Below are 16,914 nucleotides of genomic sequence, written 5' to 3'. Positions count from 1 at the left end.
TATGCGTCCCGCCTCAGCTCCTTTGTGGCCCCGGCGGTCCCTAGTAGACTGCTTTAGACTGCTTTGGATTATCCTCTTTTACGGCCTTGGCTCCGACCGTACTCCAATTCCTCCACACCTTCAAAGGGCTTGCTCGACGCGTCGTCTGTTGCGCGACATCCATCGCTACCCACTATCCCCTTGCTGCTCAACTGTACACTCGGGCTTGACCTTCCTTCCAGTTCATCCGCCTGCGTGTCTGACATTCTCTGCTACGCCCTGCTCTCAACCTACGACCCAATTCGACGCGCTCTTTTCTACCATTACCTCTAGATTATCCTCTGCTATCATCCGTCATAATGTTTGAGGGCCTTCCCCAGTCTTGCGAGACGCGAAACCCGTTTATTGTCTTGCGTTTCGTGCTTTTAGGTATGCAACTTGACACCCTCTTCGATGTCTAGGCTCACGACTTTCGTAGGCATCTTGGCCTATATCAACATCCTCACTATTGGGTTTGCAGCGTGGAACCTGACGGTGCTGAGGGATCTTGACGTCCATGGTGGGCTCCTTTTGTCTGCGCTTTGACTTCCATCTGACCTTCCGCACAGTGCTCGGGTCACCTACCTTCGTACTGTTCAACTCGTGCCTCCTTCTGACCCTTCTGGCCTTGTGAGTGTTGCGAATATTGGTGCTTGTTCGCTCGGCGCTGACAGCATTCATAGCTGCTTTGCTTCGTCGCGGTTCCCCGTCAAATTCATCAACCAGGTGCGCTATGAGTGCGCGTGGACAGGGGCTCTGTCCACACTGCAACTGGGCGGCTGCGTTGCCGTCACCGCGAACGGTCCTCCTGTCCTTTGTCAAGGCATCAGCATAGTCGCTTGCGCGTCTTCTTCGCTTGTCGTCGCACTATCGTGGATATCCTGCATGATTCGTACGTCTTCACCTTATCTCGTTATGAAGCGGCGTGTTGATGTTATTCTGCAGTCATCTTGTATTCCTTCTCGTTACTCACGACAACCGTAACGCACATGCACGTCGTCGCGGACATCTGGATGTCTTCAGTATATGAGGTCCCCTGGTTTGTAGGGCCTTCCACCACCCTCGAGTACACCCCGCGCGTAGCTCGCACCGAGAAGGCACGTCATTCCGACGTACTCGACATCAAGCGCTTGTCCTTCCACTACCCAACGCCCATCTTCGAGCAGTTCGCCAAGCCCCTCCCTCCCTCTCCTCAGCCGGGGTCTGCGCCCCCATCTCCCATCTGGCCACATCGCCAGAGCATTCCGGACTCGCTCCACGCAATCCCACCCGTCGACCGCCGTTCAACCTGGACGAGCCGCCTCCTCACGAACACACGCCCTACCTCGCTCGCGCACAAGCCGAGCAAAGAGAGCATGCGCCCGAGCTGGGCGAAGCGCGTCTCGCCCCGCCGCGGGGTCGACGCGCCGTTCGCGATGCCTCCCATGCCGCGCTTTTCCTTCCGCCAGCCCGTGCTGCCGCCCGTCCGCCCGCTCCGTCCGCTCAAGCTCAAGTCGTGCTGGAGCCAGACGACGGTGAACTCGCCCCCGCCCGTGCCTGCGCTTCCGCAGAAGGCTGTCGTCGTCGGGGGTCCCGGCTTGCCGTCGAGCTCCCCCACGGGGAGCTTCTATATCGACTTGGAGCGCGACGCAGTCGTGCCCGTGGGCGATGCCTCGCGGCCGGTGTCGTACGGGATGTTCCCGGAGGACGTTGGAGACCCCGACCAGCCCGTGACGCGTGCGCGGCTGTCGCAGTGGGTGCGCGCCGGCAGCGAGACGTCGTCTACCCGCTGAGGACCTCCCCTGGACTGGTTTTATCTTCTGCGCCCACTTTGACGTGGCTGGACTCTGGACGCTTGCCGCTCCATTTTTGAGACATTGACTATGGCAGACGCTGACAATGCCTACGACCCCACACATCGCTAGCCGACGTACGACCGGTTACACATCATTGCACATAGGATCGCTCGCATTGTTTTCTCACGCACTCGCAACTTCTTCCAGCATCCTGTCATCTGTAGTCACAGTGTAGCCACACCCATACGGACTGTATCAATTAGAAGGGTATATTCTCCGACGTCCATGTAGCGACGAACTCTTGTGTTTCTACGTAGCTAGCTACCACCCCTTGTACATAGCACATCCCACTTTAATGTATCCCAAGCAGCCGCGGCGCGAACGCGCGCGCGTAGAACAGAAAGATCCATAAATATCTGCGTGATAGGTCATGCACATGTCCTTAAAATCATCCTGGAGTAGGCGATGCACATCGCTATTTCTACACGACAGAGTGCGGTTTGTGATGTATTACGGTTCGTCGCGAGCCTGGCTATTATTTTGGTCCTGCTCGTAATAAGCGAGACGTGCGCGCAGCTGCTGGTTCTCGTTGCGAGCCGACTGTAGGGAGGCGGTGGCGCGCTTGAGTGCCTCGCGGGTCTCGGCGAGGACTTTGGCCTGCTCTTCATCCAGCTCCCCGGCGCTGACCGCGATACCTGACGATGTAAGGTGTGTCACTTTGAGAAAAGAGCGCCGCAGTCGTCTCTACAAGGAGCGTTCCGCCCACCTTGGACGAGCTTCACGAGACGCCATAGACGCAGGATGATGAGCAGCGAGGCGAGCTCCCGCTCGCGGCCGCGCAGGACGACCTCGAGCACGAGGGTCGTCAGGATGACGACGGCGTCGAAGAAGTGCAGCGCCGCGTGCGGCACGCCGCCGAACGGGTTGAACTTCTGGATGCCCTGGGCCCAGATCGTGACCGGGATTTCGACGAGGAAGACGGTGGTGATGGCGAGCGAGATCTCGGCGAGGATGTTGAGCCAGAGAGGCGTCTCGGGGCCCTCGATGGGCGTGCAGTCCGAGGAGAGGAAAGTGTAGGCGAGGTCGGCGAGGACACAGGCCGAGTCAATGAGTACCTATGTGAGGTTGTGGTTAGAGACGTGGATTGCGGGTGGTGAGCAGTTAGTAACGACTCGAAATGAGTACGGACAAGGGCTATGACGATGTAATGGAGGAAATAAGACTCGAGGAACTCGGAGGTCTGGACTTTGGCGCGCTCATATTTGCTTGCTGGGAGGGTTGACTGAGATTCGAGATAATCTCCTGAATCGGGGACGTTTACTGTAGGGAGGAGAGGGTCTTGCTCGGACATCTTGGCACAACAGTACTCGGAGGGTCGATGGCACAGCCCCATAGTCGATGACGACCTGGGGCCGGGTCGGGCGGCCCGGGCGTGACAACCCCGTCTGGCCAACACGCGCGTCGACGTCGCATCGCGGCTTTCAGCGCAAGCCTGTCACTTCCATCTCAACACGGAACAGTCTTCTACTATCTATGTGTCCTCATACGAGAAACAGTTGAGAGAGGAAGGCTTCGACCTACACTGCACTCGCACACAACGTGCGAGTGCCTACCATGTCCTCACTACGGCGGCACATCTTATGCACAAATCACCATCTACTAGACTTCTACACGGCCTGTAGGCTGCGGCTCAACCAAGATCGTAGTATGGTTGCATACTGGTCCGCAGTCGCTTGCTGCAGCCTGGGCTGTCTTCGCTTCACTGGATGCTGTTGAACCCGCTACGGCAACTTGCGACGTGCGCGATATCGACCATCTCCCGACGCGCAGGGTGCCGCCTTGCAGCTCGGGATCGCGGAGATTCAGTAGCATCCGCGAGGTTATGGTCGTGCAGATGCTGTTGAATAGTAGTAGTATCAATCGCAGCAGGCCTCAGCACGATCAACCTATGAGATACGTACGCATTGGTTAACGATGTCAAAAAGCCCCTGTTGGTGTCTCCTATCTAGAGGATCGGTGAGCTCGACTTTAAGATGGGACGTGGAAAGCTTACGCTCGGTAACTAGAGCGAGGATGGTTCAGAAAACAGAAAAGTACATGGGGGCATTCCGGTGCTCACCACAAGCGTAAGAAGATTTCCTGAATTCACCAAACCCATTATGCTAGAGCCATGTCAGTGCGGGCCATCACTCGATAAGACGTGCTCCACATACATGTAGTAGACGGCTCCTGTAAGCAGCATACAGTCAGAGGACGCGCTAGGGCTGGCCTGACATGGTGCGAGTGTACTGACCATCTCGAAACAAAATCGAAAGCAGGCGGTGATGCCAGAACGGGGCCATTCTGAACGCCTTGGCCACGGTGAGGACGAAGATCATAGTGTCGAAACACACCATCGCGATCCAACCCACTGCAGCCCCTGCAGTCCCTGTCTAGGTGCATATGCTTTGACGCGTGCGGGCCACTCACGAATCGCCCTGAGTACTGTGATCAACAACAAGTCGACTGACACCAGAGAAATAAGGACGCTTACACCGGAAGACTGACGGAGAGATCACATCCAAGAGCTTGGGGAAGGATCTTCGCAGGGGGTTCGGGGGGTACCATCACGGTCATCGCGACGAGGGTAGCCTTATGTGACTGAGCTTCAGCCGCAGTACGTCTATAAACAAACAGGAACTCACAGCGAACATCACGATCCCGAAAGCGCAGAAGGTGGCCAAGAGTGCCTTGCTTCCGTTGTAAAGGGCGTAAGTGCGTATCACGAGTAGCACTACACAATGTCATGAATACGCAAGATGATCGAAAGGCCAGATAGACCTACGTCCAACGACGACTTGACTGGCTACAGTGAAGTACGCATGGTATGCTTGTATCTGTCGACAGCTAGCGCGACACTCAGGAGAAGTAAGTGATCATTCTGTAACACCAAGGATGAGGCAAACCGCTGTTCCATTTTGGTGATCAGTCAGGTGAAGACTTTAAGGTGTCAGCGAAACTCACTTGTGGGCTGTGATACATGAAGTATTCTAGCACGACTACGATATTCCCGAAGAGGCTCAAATATCGATTGATGACAAACAACAATGCGGCAAGGGAGAATCTAGCCCTTTTCCAGAAGTACTCAATCTCTCTTGCGATGGTCAACGAGTAATCGTAGAACAGTACGGCTGAAGGGAAGATGAGGATCTAGGGTATGTGCTAGATAAGAGATGAACTCAACTCAGCACGACCATTAGTAGGTTATTGTAGGCGCGAATGGAATCAGCCCTGTACGGAACGTACTCAGCAGGAGGACCATGGACAGCAAGAATCTGGACTTACAACGTCACAATGTATGCAACGGGAGCCACGGAGGACATGGTTAGAGACGAAGCTTCGAGGAGCCGTCGAGGACGCCATGACGATATTTAACGTATAGGTGTCAATTACATCCTTCTCGGCTGCCCGGGCCTCCGATGAGTCCGATCGCAGATGAGATTCTTCCTGCCAACATATCATCTGGCTATGCCAGCGTGAACTAACACGTCAGAGAGCTTCCCCGTCCCATATACGTCGCGATGTGAGACGTCCGACAGGAAAGTGAGGTCCTGATGTGCCGGCACCTTCCCAGGTATTCCACGGATCCACTAACTGTGGAAACGGGTCATGTGGGTTATAAATTAGACTATACGGTTGCCTCCCCCAAACGGCTATAGACAGTCTGCTTCGCACTTACCAGAAAAGTCTGTGGTATATCAGACTGGAAGACTGATGCCTGGTCGAGGCCACGGAGCACTGCTAGCGAATAGCGCTACCAAGCATGTGTTAGCGCTAACGCCGCAGCAGGTGAGGAAACCGTTCGCCCACGGCGGCGCGTGGTCACCGAGCTCGAAGTCGAAGCCCTAGCGAACGTGCTTCTTCCGTTGGACCAGTAGCATCTGGAAGAGATAAGGACACATCGATGACAGCGAAGTTGTCTCTCGCCTTGGCACCATGAATATGCCAAGCTGAGCAAATCGCAGTTATCTGTGGGCAAGTGCGCCAGAACCGCAATTACGAGGAAGACTCGACTGCACTTTGATATGCAAACGACTGTAAGAGACGACGAAGACAGGATGATATCCAGGATCCGAACGCCTGCGTCGAGGAATTTAAATGTAAGCACCCGGAGCTTGTGTACGACGTGCGCGCGGAAACCTTTTATCTCAGCTGTGTCGCATACCCCGGGCCGGACCGAGGACGTCCCACGCGCACGCGCGCTTGCCTCATTGGGACCAGTAACGGTGACTCAATCTCATCTTTCCATCCAGTCGGCGGTCGCCAGTTCCTTGCTCCAGGTGATGTCGCAGAAAAAGGTCAATGGCAGAAATTTGGATCCCATTCGCCCTTGCATCATGCGAGTCATACAGATCAACAAAACAGGAAAGGTGTCATACTGTCCTCCATTGTCATTGTCCGGCTGCTACACATAGTGGCAGCGAGTAAACCCTGGTCCACCTGATGGTAAGCTCACTGCCGCGGCCAGTTTCATACTGCCTCTGTAAACGCTGATTCCAAGATATCAGCTCCTTCCTGGAGGTCGTCCGTCATAAACGTATCAAGAATCACGGTCGGCGGCCTGAAGGACATCATCTTGGAGCTGAATTGTCCTGTGAACGACCCTTGATGTCGACGGGGCCCACCAAGTGGCACGCATGTCTGGATGCTTGGATCGCGAAGGTTGAGCATCAGCCGTGAAGTCAGTACAACCGAGAGTCTACGAGCAATCAGCGCATTTGAAGGGTTCAGAGATAGGGCAAGCGGCTTACACGTTGGTCAAAGTTGTAGCTGTCCCTTTCAAAGGATTGCCGGACTACTTGGGTAAGCCTTTTGCATTCTAACTGAGATTTATGACACAACTTACTGGTACAATCTGGATTGTTTGGACATCAGTTACCGAAAGATGCCCGTGTCTGGTATGCTTACCAGGAAGGTAGTGATGTTCAGAGTGTTGACGACAATGAGTATACTACACCGTCGTGACTCTGTGAGCAATACTGTGCAGCACAACTAACTTGCACTCACCCGTAGTATATTGTGCCTTCCCAAGCAAGTTCAGCGCACGCACATTGGGAAGGGAAAGGTGTTTGGATCCCACATACCGTCTCGGAACATTGTCACTAGCAGCATCCCAGGCATATAATGCCGTACCTGCATCGCTTTGTAGAACGTCAAAGCAAAGATCGCCGTGTCGAACCACAACATTGCACTCCATGCAAGTGCCAAATCTGACAGATGGAGTCGTCTTCAGCCGAATTCAGGAACAACAGCTAGATCGCTCACGAATACCCCTTCAGAAATGGTGAGATCAATGTTTACGCATTACGTGAAGCACTGGACTTACTGCTCGGTATTCAAAGACAGATTGCATCCAGTGATTCCGAAATTCAGCAGAGTGCTGGTCGATAGAGGACTGACACTGGTCAAAACAGCAGCCTAGAACACAATCATTGATTCCTTCAGCGCGGACCTCAGACGCATCGATGGATCTCACCAAGCTTTGTGCACCGCCTCCCACGAACATACCGACCAGCAATATGAGCACACGCTTACTGCGGTTGTACAGGGCGTATGTCCGTAGTATCAGCAATACTATGGTCCAGGTAAGCTGGCAGACCCCTGCTTTTGGAGTGTATCCCGCACCTGCGACGACTGCTTGACTGGCCACCGCAAAAACTTGGTGATACTGTTGTATTTCACGACATCTATAATTCCCGTCACAAGCCGAAGTGAGTTTTGCTATAGGCGAGCTCTTACTGCTGAAGGACAGGCTCAGTTCTGGCTTGAGTATAGACCGCAAGGCGTATCAGCTTACGTGTTCAGGGATGTGCCCAAAGTACTCGAGAAACACGGGGATTGGACCTAGTAAGCCGAAGTACCGGCTCACCGTGAATAGTACGAAGGGTACAGATGGCGAGGGCGGATTCCAATACCAATCGATCTCAGATGTCACAGTTAGGGCGTAATCATAATATAGGAGGGCTGTGCAGAATTGTCAGCTGTGATCGCCAGACATGGAGTAGTGATCAAGTCTCACTGAACGCCGCGAGCGTTATGCAAGTATCGAATTGCACGGAGGAAGCGCTATTCGTTCCGAGAGGTTAGGGTACTTGAGGTGCATAGGGGGAACAGTTACGTACAAGGTCTCCGCCGAGACTGCAACTTGCGGGATGCTCATGCCTAGAGTGAATGGGTGATCAGCACTGGATAGGAGTGTCTTATATGTATGGGGGGGCCCTGTATACCGTCAATCGGATCAGATACTTGGGCATCAGGCACGGCCGTATGTCCTGGAGGGTTTGGACTTGCCGAAGCCTCTTCGAAGGGTCCCTCGGGCCCTTAAGTTCACAGTACTTAGCTTCCATTCAATCCGCACTCTGAACCTGCGTGAATGTGTTGCACATATGCTGCGGCACAAGTTCTTTTCACATCAACGGTAAGCAGATTTACAGCCCGAATGGCAACGGTGTACGTACCGGGAAGCACCAAGGGGCGCGTCGAAGCTCAATTCCTCTTGGCAACTCATATAAATCGCAGCCGACTGCCCCTGATTCGCACAGTCAACAAAGCTTCCGTCGAGGTGCACGTTGATCATTTAATTCCCCGCACCCAAGAAGCGGGGGTTGTCAGGTCTACATCAGCATGAACATGCGTACGGGGCCGAGCTTCATGTACATTGTCAGATGGCCGCTAGTGTATTGTCATGGTGGCATGCTGACAGAGCTAGTAAGTACACTGTGGAAATACGCAAACTCATACTTCTTGGACGTCCCTGACACTGGAGCCTCTGTGAAACCTGGGAATCGCCGGGGAAGGTATAACATCAGCCTTGGGTGAAAGGAAAGATAGCCCAGTCCGCTGTCGAATCATTCATGCAGGCTAAGCGCAGAAGACCGGTCACGAGTGTCCCTCATATCATTTCCGCCGTCAAGCTCCGTGCTATGACTATGGATGCGGAATCAGCATCGTACTGCATATTGATCTAGCGATAATTATGAGTCACTGGGAGTAACACGAGGTATGCGGGATGAGTACTCCCTAGCGCTGTCCCTTCACGCTTTTGTCACCTCAGTGGCGACGGTGCGTGAGCTTCCGGATGACTCTGAGGAGTCCGAAGGGAAGTCGTCCAAGAGGATGTTATCGGTGATCAAGGTAGGTTGCATGAAGGTCATCACCCTCGAGCTGAATCGGCCACTAGTCCACACTGTTGCACTCCCTCCGAGGCGTCGCCTGTCTCGCGCAGTTGGGCTGCGGAGATTGAGCATCAGCCTTGAGACAAGAGTGACAGACATCCTAGGTTAGCGGAGGCTCAGCAACGAATGCTATGTAAAGAATAGGTTAATGTACATACACGTTCGTTAAGGTCGTCGCGGTTCCTTTCAGAGGCGTATTGGGCTACTCTCGTCATCATCTGCCATAGGAAGAGGAAGAAGTTGCACTTACACCAGTGAGCTATGAATGGTTCAATGTCCACTTCAAGTCAATGATGAGCGTAGACGAACGCACCAGGAACGTGAGAATGTTCAGTATGTTTACGACTACGAGGATACTAAATCTCGATGAGGACCAGGAACCGCATGATGGAACAACATGCTCACGCATAGTATAGCGAACCTTGGCAATGACAATTGAGTGTGCGCCACAGATAGCACAATTGAGGACGTACCATCTCGGAACATAGTCTCCGGTAGCCCGCCACGTATTTCGTGACGTATCTTAATGGATTTGTATAATGTCAAGCCGAAGATGGTTGTGTCGAACCACAGCAGTGCGCTCCAGGCGATGGCAAAATCTATAAGCACCCCATGGAAGAGGTCGCGTCACAATGAAACAGGAACTGCTTACGAGTTCCTCTGCAAAAGGGCGATCAAGACCAACGTTGTACCAGTGGAGATCTGGGATACATACTGCTCGTCCGTGAGCGACAGGTCGCATCCCGGAAACTTGAATCCAAGTGGGGTATTTATTGACAATGAACTGTGGCTCGTCAAGATCGCAGCCTGTAGACGAAAGCATCAGAAATGTCGCTTGACTCCTGGGGCTTGAGCTGCTCACGAAGCATTGGATCCCTCCACATATGTGTATGAATATGAGCACAGCAAGGACCCGCTTGCTGCAATTGTAAAGAGCGTAGGTGCGCAGGATCATGAGAACTAGATTGCCTGCTAAGTTGACTTTGGGTTGTGGATCCGCAATCCAGGCAACACGTACCACCAACCATCGCTTGACCCAGGTAGGCGTATATTTGGTGGTAGAATTGTAATTGTCGACACCTACATATAATCAGCAGCAGGATCGAAGAACAAGAGAGAACACGACCGCTACCGCTAGTAGGAGTCAACCCGTCAACGGATGGTAGTAGTGCTCGAAGAATCGACTACTCACGTGCTCAGGGAATCCTCCAAAGTACTCGAAGAAAACAGGCAGTGGGCCCAGCAAACCCAGGTACCGGCTTACAACGAAGAGCACGAAAGGGGCCGACATTGAGGGTGGATTCCAATAGTATTCGATCTCGGAGGTAATCGTGAGCGCGTAATCGTAGTACAGGATGGCTATATGAATGTCAGGTCAAATAAGGCCACTTGAAGACAGTCGACCTACAGAATGCCGCGAGCGTGAGCGAGGAATCCAGCCTCACTGCGGAAACGCTGTGATGTGCAGGAAGAGCTCAACAACGAAGGCTGATCGATCAAGCAATATGGATTACATACAAGTCTGCGGCGGACTGCGGTGCCGACATTGTCATGTCGTCTCGAGGAAGAAGGCGGGTGGCGTATGCCTACTACCTCGTCCTTTATAGACAGACTCCCTGGCAGCGTGAGCCTGATGAGCGCTGGTAGTCAGTTGGTCGTGGACTAGGATGAGGAGAGTACCTAAACTTAAAACGTCCCCACGGCGTGGTACTTTCGACCAACCTCTGCTACATGGGGATTCGAGGCGTAACAGGATCTCCGAAGTCTGCGGATGCCGAGTCCGGTCAGCACGCATGGGAATGCATCCAATAGCTACTCACAGGCTAGCCCAAGGTTCTTCTCGCACCGCATCCAGAGAGGGTCTGGTACTGCTGCACCAGAGCAGCTCGCTCCCACGTCCAAATGTGTACCCGTTTGCGCCCGCCGGAAGTCGAAAACGTGTCAGAGAGTCATACAAGGTTGGCAGCGGTGCCTTCGGGTCTCGTTCACGCGAGTCCAACAGAACAGCTCCCTGCTGTGACAACGCCGGGTGACAGAGGCCGATGTTCGCCCAGCAATATCGCGTAGGATATGCAGGAGGGAGAAAGACATACTACTCATGGTCAGCCTCGGGCTCGGAAGCATTCTGGAGAGCGGTAGCACGTACCTTGAACTTGAAGCTTCTTCGACAACCCGTCCAAGAATGGAAGTTTTTGTAGTCCCGTGGGAGCGCACTGATTCACAGCGCAGCGGGGATGAGCAAGATAAGGGTAGACAGATTTCGGTAATACTATGACAGATCCGCCACGATATGGCAGCGATGTTCAGTGCTTTTCAGACCGCAGTCTATGGCCGCTCACAGTGCATAAGCAAGACAAACATAAGAGTACATCGAACGTCCATGAAATTGTCCACCTGGAACTGGAAGTGGTAATGATGACCCTCAGAGGCTGAAGGTTTGAGGACTCCGCTAGGAGCCAGCTGCCAATAGCAAGCAACGAGTGGGGCAGTCTGCGCAGAACAAAGTGTCATATTCTATCATTCAACATCGTCAGCCGCGGTATTGGTGAAAATGTGAGGCACTTGCATTCGAATGTATTGATACAGATTATCATCATCAACTAAGTCACATACAGGACAAAGAAGCCTAAGGCACCTGGACGGTAGCTCTCGCGATAACATGGCGGCGCGCACCCGGACCTGTTGCATTTTTATGCGGTCGCTAGCCCTTCACGCGGAACTTCTGTGGGCATGTATGCGGTCTGCGTATCGATATACGTGAGGGTCAATGGATTCGACGCTACACACGAAGTCGTAGCCTGCACCGCCGTCGAATTCCAGGCACCTGTCGTGAGATGGTTCTCATCGGCTCGACGTGTTCGCCTGAGGCTCGAGTCGCGGAGATTAAGGATGAGACGGGAAGTGAGCGTCGTTGACAAGCTGCGAACGATAACAGTCAGATCTCGTCCTAATTTAGGAGTAGCGGTTGGTCCCTACACGTTCGTCAGCGTTGTCTCCATGCCCTTGAGGTTCGATCCTGACTATCAGAAGCAGGCAGGTCACCAACTTGATTATCTATATGTCAACGAACGGCATACCGGCGTGACCTATTCATAGCATGAACGTGAACACAGCACTCTTCGCTACCGACGAAAGGAAAACCCTACCAGGAACGTGGTGATATTCGACACATTCGAGGCCACCATGATTCTTCAACACCACAAGATGTCAATCTCCGACGACGCCGTGACTGAGACTACCGACATCGCTCACCCATAGTAGACAGTGCCTGAACACGCAGCAATCAGATGAAAGCTACGCGTGTGTAGAGGTTCTCTGAATTAGCTCACCGTCTCGTATCAGCACCTCAAGGATCCCGCCCGGGAAGTAGCGACGCATCCGAATAGCTTGCACTAGCGTCAATGTGAAGATGGTCGTATCGAACCATAACATCGCGAGCCAGGCGAAGGAAAGATCTAGAGTAGTAAGCATGAGTGTCCAGCGAACTCATACCGCTCAGTCCTGAGTCTGACGTACGTCGCCCCCTGGACCGGAAGTCTCAGCGGAGTTAGGAGGCACTGGAAACACTTGGTACGCACTGAGCATTGGTGAGAGATAGGTCGCAGCCAGAATAGGTAAAGGGCAAGGGAATGTGGGTGTCCGTTGGACTTTTGCTGGTAACCATCGCAATCTGCTATGTGTGTGAGCAGACGACCCTCGAAACAAGTACCACCATGGTCCTTACGAGGCAAGCCACAGCACCTCCAACATGCGTGATGATGAGCAGCGCGAGGATGCGCCGACTCCGATCATACAACGCGTATGTGCGCAGGACTAACATGACTAGGGAGTCAGGTTAGTGGGAAGACCTTGACACGCCTTGTTACCACTCACTGGCCACGATGGCTTGGGTTACGATAGCGAAGGCTTGATGGTAGGTCTGCAACTGGCGACAGCTGTGCGGCCACAAAGCATCAGTAGATGCAAGCTCCTTCATTGGAAAGACCTACGTCTGGTAGGAGGACCGTTAGCTTCTAGCGCCGCCCGCACACAAAGACAGACTCACGTGTTGGGAAGGCGTGCCAAAATATTCGAAAAACAGAGGAATGGATCCAATAAGGCCGTAGTATCGGTTGATAGCATAGAGCAAAGAGATGATGGACCAGTTTGCCGATCGCCAGAAATACTCGATCTCGGCGAACAGTGTGAGGGAAAAGTCGTAGTAAAGGATCGCTGTAGACAGCGCTATGTCAACGCTACATCCGAGATGAGGGAGTACGTAGACCTACTGAGTGCCGCCACTGTCAGATAATTGTTCGCCCGGATAGCGCTAGCCCTGTATAAGCAAGTAGGGTGGTAAGCGAGATACATCAGCACGAAGCCCAATCTAGGGATTCGTACCAATATGCCGCAGGAGCCAGGACAGATTCTGGCACGGACGTAAGCATTTTGGACTCGCCCTGGGACCTACAGGAACTAGTGAGGGAGGTCGTTTGGCAAATAACCTTACGCGAGCTTCGACAGGCCTATATGACCCCTGTTGAGTCTGATGTAGGAGCCCAGAGCGGCATGAGCGGGACCTCGTTGGTAAGTGTCTGATGGTAGGACAACCTATACCATTCCGATACCGACTAACATCATCCCGTCAGAGCAGGATGACGGAGTCCGGACGTGCTGACAGACAGTTGCGCTGCTGTCGAAGTGGCGTGCGCGCTGGCTGCCATCAATTCAGAGTGCACAGCCGTTGCTGTCAGTAGAGCAAGGTCCAGAAGATCCGGCAAAATCAGAGACCGCACTTACAGCACGAGCGCGATTTGCAGATGTAGGCAATCGCTTGCCGTCAAGAGGTTTGGGTGAGTCGACGATCTACAGAATTGAAAGGCGGTGCATGCCAACGACTCGGAGACGCTGCGCCGTCGGAGCTCGGAGGAACCTGACAAGGGAAAGCTAAGTTTCGTGTACTGAATGACCACGGGCGGATTATTGCAGCCGCATGAACGGGGTCTTAACTGAATAGCACCATCCGTCAGCAGGCTTCCCCAAAGGTCAAATCGTAGGCGTCGCAACAAAAGTTCTGCCACCGCGCTGTCAGCACGACAAGGAAGTGCCGAGGCGATGCCGCTGAGAAGGATTCTCGAGAGCTGACAAGGTCCCACACTACCCAAATGTGCAGGATACATGGGTGCGCCGGAAACTCACGGAAAGGAGTACATATTATGAGGAGCCAGTGAGTACTAAGTAGGTACCGCCGCGCGTCCGCAACGTTCTGTGAGACAGCACTGGAGCCTGCAGTACGTCCGTGTGAGCGGGAAGGTCAAGCTACAGCCGCACCCAGAATGTATCAAGGAGTTCTGCTTGCTCAGGATGGCATGGTCCTATGCCGTAAGTTCTCATGCGGTCAAGCTTGAGGGATTGAGTGGAATAGCTTGTTGGAAGAGGTGGAGAAGTCTACCGTCGCTACGCAGCCGGGCGCACGCAATCGCTTGTAATGGGCGCTTGTTTGCTGTCTACCCGGGGCGTCTGACAGGGTCCCGGTCCCAAGAGGCATAACCACACTTACCCAGGTGTAGCTGACGGAGGTCTGTAGTATGCACTGTCTGGATTGACGAGCTAGGAGCCGGAATAGCCCCAATAGCAACGCACATACGGCGGTACACAGACGCATGTTGCCCGCCGACCCCGGTGAGTGCCTATGACGACATTCCCAACTCGAGACCATATGCTCCCCTCTATCGCAGCTGCGCAAGTCATTGTACAAGTGCTTGGCACTCTGGACCGGTGGGCACCACTTTGCATCATCTGCACAATAACCTCTCTTCGCCACCTCCACCGCACGGAACAAGCTGGCCTCCCTATCCACCAAGCCGCTCTTCCTCGCCCTCACAGCCCTCGTCGGCGTGTACCTCCTCTGGTATCATCTGCCCACAGCCCTCGAGTTCTATCCCCACCGATCGCCGTCTTGGACGAGCTCCGATCCCACAATGTCTTCCGAGCATGCATCTGCCCAAGGGTGGCACGCCCGCGCCAATCCACATCCATCCGCCGCTTCCTTCGCGCCCACGAAGGACGCGCTCGTCTTCGCCGCCCTCCTCAACGCGCCCGCCGACCCGCAGGGCTTCACCCTGGCGCTCTTCGAGCCCGACGTGGCGGTCGACGCCCGGGGCCGCGTCCTGCAGCTTCGGCCCCAGGACTTTTCCCGTCTGGCCGCGCTTGCGCGTGAGGCCGCGCAGTTGCCGGACACGGGGTCGATCATGAACGCCTGGCGTGTCGCGCACGATCGCACGAGTCAGAAGATTGACAGATTGTTCGTCAAGACGCCGGGCGGGGACGTCAGGGAGACGAGCGTCCAGGGGTGGCATTCGGAGAAGAAGCAGCTCAAGACCGCTGTCGCTGGTCACCAGGAACTGCCTCCGGTGCTGCAGGAATTGTTCGGGGACATCCAGGAAGGACGGACGGACTTTGTGCGCGGACAGGAGGAGAACGAGGATCTCATTTCGCAAGTGAAGACGCTGGTGGGGAATTGATTTATGGAACGGAAGAAAGTGAGTGCTTTGTCCACGACATGATCGACGGATGACTGATCATCCGATTCAGATGGATGATCAAGTGGAATTTGTATGCATTACAATCAGACATTTACAGTAATATATACCAGGCTGCTTCTACTGCGATCTTACACACGAATGTCCGTGAAGGCATCAAACGCCGACAACTCCGTCAATGCTCAGCCCACCCGGAGCCCGAGGGCGAATCCCGCAACGAATGAGGCCCTCGGCTGGAAGTCCGCCGTCAAGAAATCGATGACCCAGCGGAAAAGCGAGCCAACATTGGGCGGACGCGACACCCCCGAGGCGTCTTTTCTGTAGAAAAGGTTCTCAAAACGACCTGCAGCGCGATTCCAGTCCACGCGCACGAGCGACCAGGAGCCCAAGTACTGCGCGGGGCAATCGTGATCAGATAACTGCGCAACATCGACGCTGAGATAACGGGAGGCACAAACCTGGAGCAGAACGAAGACTCCGCCCAGGGCGAAGGCGACAAACTTTGCACCCTTCTTCACGAAGACTCCAGCGCAGACGCCGCAGACGGTGCCGAAAGTCAACTCATAGAGATTGAGGGTCGACTGGGGAGGAGGGGGAAGGGGAGAAGCAGATGACGACACAGCTGCAGCACCCGGCTGGGGTGGAGAGACGGCGGTAGAAGATGCGTTCTTGATCGGGGCTGGCCAACGTCAAGCACGTGTGAGGCTTTTGCGGGATTAAAGTCATCGAACAAGGACATACGCTCGCAGTAGATCACCGGCGCGGCCAGAAAGGTGAGTGAAAGAAGGACGCCAGAAAATCCGATTTTGAGGAAGTAGAGGGGTGCATTGGTGTATGTGCCAAAGCTACGCTTGCTAGTATGTGAGAATGCTCGCCGAGGGCGAGGAATAGTAGGAGGGGGCGGGCAGTTGCAAAGCGAAGGTTGGAAAGTGTGATGAAAGAACGGACGGTGGGTGCCTCCTCGGAGGCCGTTGGGAGTGAAGTATGTTTTGGTGATGCTGGAGGGTATGCAGCCCAACGGCACCTTGCGCAGGGTGCCGCAGAGCGGTCGAGACAACAAGGAGGGGATGATGGGAGACATGCCGTGGGGACGCGCAGTGGTGGTCAAGCCGAAAGGTGGATTGAAGACGACCCCGACGAGATCGACTTCGTCGTAGCGCACGGCGTCATCGTCACTCGAAACCCTCCCGGTCCCGTCTTGCCGATGTCATGAAACATCAAACCTGCTATTGCCTGTTTAGGGCGGTGGGCATAACAGGATCAAACACCTTCCATTCGCCTGCCATTCTCGGACTGCTCCTCAAGAGCGCTTGAAATTTCTGTCTACAGCTCGATCGTCCAGTGCGGACGGCTGCTTGGCGCTTCAAATCCCCCCGCTCCCGTCCT

General features: G+C 54.2%; 5 protein-coding genes across 5 annotated transcripts; 1 reads left to right on the top strand and 4 right to left on the bottom strand.

Moving 5' to 3' along the window:
- Window positions 1-338: 338 nt before the first annotated feature.
- On the top strand, window positions 339-1,790 carry DICSQDRAFT_124077 (uncharacterized protein; the record flags this gene model as incomplete). Its single annotated transcript, XM_007361190.1, has 5 exons — window positions 339-408; window positions 458-538; window positions 588-648; window positions 702-910; window positions 964-1,790. 5 exons carry the CDS (start codon window positions 339-341, stop codon window positions 1,788-1,790), a joined length of 1,248 nt encoding a protein of 415 aa, XP_007361252.1.
- A 513-nt stretch (window positions 1,791-2,303) lies between these two features.
- On the bottom strand, window positions 2,304-3,144 carry DICSQDRAFT_48863 (uncharacterized protein; the record flags this gene model as incomplete). Its single annotated transcript, XM_007361189.1, has 3 exons — window positions 2,304-2,488; window positions 2,560-2,908; window positions 2,983-3,144. The coding sequence occupies 3 exons, from the start codon at window positions 3,142-3,144 to the stop codon at window positions 2,304-2,306; spliced, it is 696 nt and encodes a 231-aa protein (XP_007361251.1).
- A 308-nt stretch (window positions 3,145-3,452) lies between these two features.
- Window positions 3,453-10,554, bottom strand: DICSQDRAFT_165694 (uncharacterized protein; the record flags this gene model as incomplete). The annotated part of the gene is made up of 24 exons (XM_007361188.1): window positions 3,453-3,690; window positions 3,755-3,798; window positions 3,847-3,855; window positions 3,913-3,955; window positions 4,007-4,022; window positions 4,087-4,203; window positions 4,263-4,270; window positions 4,327-4,424; window positions 4,478-4,566; window positions 4,618-4,669; window positions 6,679-6,687; window positions 6,741-6,783; window positions 6,840-6,855; window positions 6,917-7,042; window positions 7,098-7,105; window positions 7,159-7,250; window positions 7,630-7,796; window positions 7,852-7,898; window positions 7,955-7,994; window positions 9,660-9,667; window positions 9,723-9,814; window positions 10,200-10,366; window positions 10,416-10,462; window positions 10,526-10,554. 24 exons carry the CDS (start codon window positions 10,552-10,554, stop codon window positions 3,453-3,455), a joined length of 1,605 nt encoding a protein of 534 aa, XP_007361250.1.
- Window positions 10,555-11,554: 1,000 nt separating this feature from the next.
- Window positions 11,555-13,699, bottom strand: DICSQDRAFT_77969 (uncharacterized protein). Its single transcript, XM_007361187.1, has 13 exons — window positions 13,388-13,699; window positions 13,276-13,322; window positions 13,053-13,219; window positions 12,881-12,944; window positions 12,732-12,829; window positions 12,586-12,677; window positions 12,524-12,531; window positions 12,337-12,462; window positions 12,260-12,275; window positions 12,154-12,196; window positions 12,085-12,093; window positions 11,984-12,027; window positions 11,555-11,926 (listed from the first exon to the last, which is right to left on the bottom strand). The coding sequence occupies exons 1-13, from the start codon at window positions 13,432-13,434 to the stop codon at window positions 11,698-11,700; spliced, it is 990 nt and encodes a 329-aa protein (XP_007361249.1). The 5' UTR covers window positions 13,435-13,699; the 3' UTR covers window positions 11,555-11,697.
- A 1,100-nt stretch (window positions 13,700-14,799) lies between these two features.
- On the bottom strand, window positions 14,800-16,609 carry DICSQDRAFT_97654 (uncharacterized protein; the record flags this gene model as incomplete). The annotated part of the gene is made up of 4 exons (XM_007361186.1): window positions 14,800-15,528; window positions 15,581-15,920; window positions 15,987-16,207; window positions 16,270-16,609. 3 exons carry the CDS (start codon window positions 16,607-16,609, stop codon window positions 15,711-15,713), a joined length of 771 nt encoding a protein of 256 aa, XP_007361248.1. The 3' UTR covers window positions 14,800-15,528; window positions 15,581-15,710.
- Between the last annotated feature and the right edge of the window lie 305 nt (window positions 16,610-16,914).

Source organism: Dichomitus squalens (assembly GCF_000275845.1).
Source record: "Dichomitus squalens LYAD-421 SS1 unplaced genomic scaffold DICSQscaffold_2, whole genome shotgun sequence".
Lineage (NCBI taxonomy): Eukaryota > Fungi > Basidiomycota > Agaricomycetes > Polyporales > Polyporaceae > Dichomitus > Dichomitus squalens.
The sequence above is the reverse complement of the archived record's forward strand: the minus strand, read 5'-3'. Positions and strand labels throughout refer to the sequence as shown.

Coding starts and splice junctions, on each gene's coding strand:
- DICSQDRAFT_77969 (XM_007361187.1), bottom strand. CDS start 13,434: ATGCTTACGTCCGTGCCAGAATCTGTCCTGGCTCCTGCGGCATATTG. Junction 12,945..13,052: donor TTGGCACGCCTTCCCAACAC/GTGAGTCTGTCT, acceptor TTGTGGCCGCAC/AGCTGTCGCCAGTTGCAGAC. Junction 11,927..11,983: donor GAGACAACGCTGACGAACGT/GTAGGGACCAAC, acceptor TATCGTTCGCAG/CTTGTCAACGACGCTCACTT.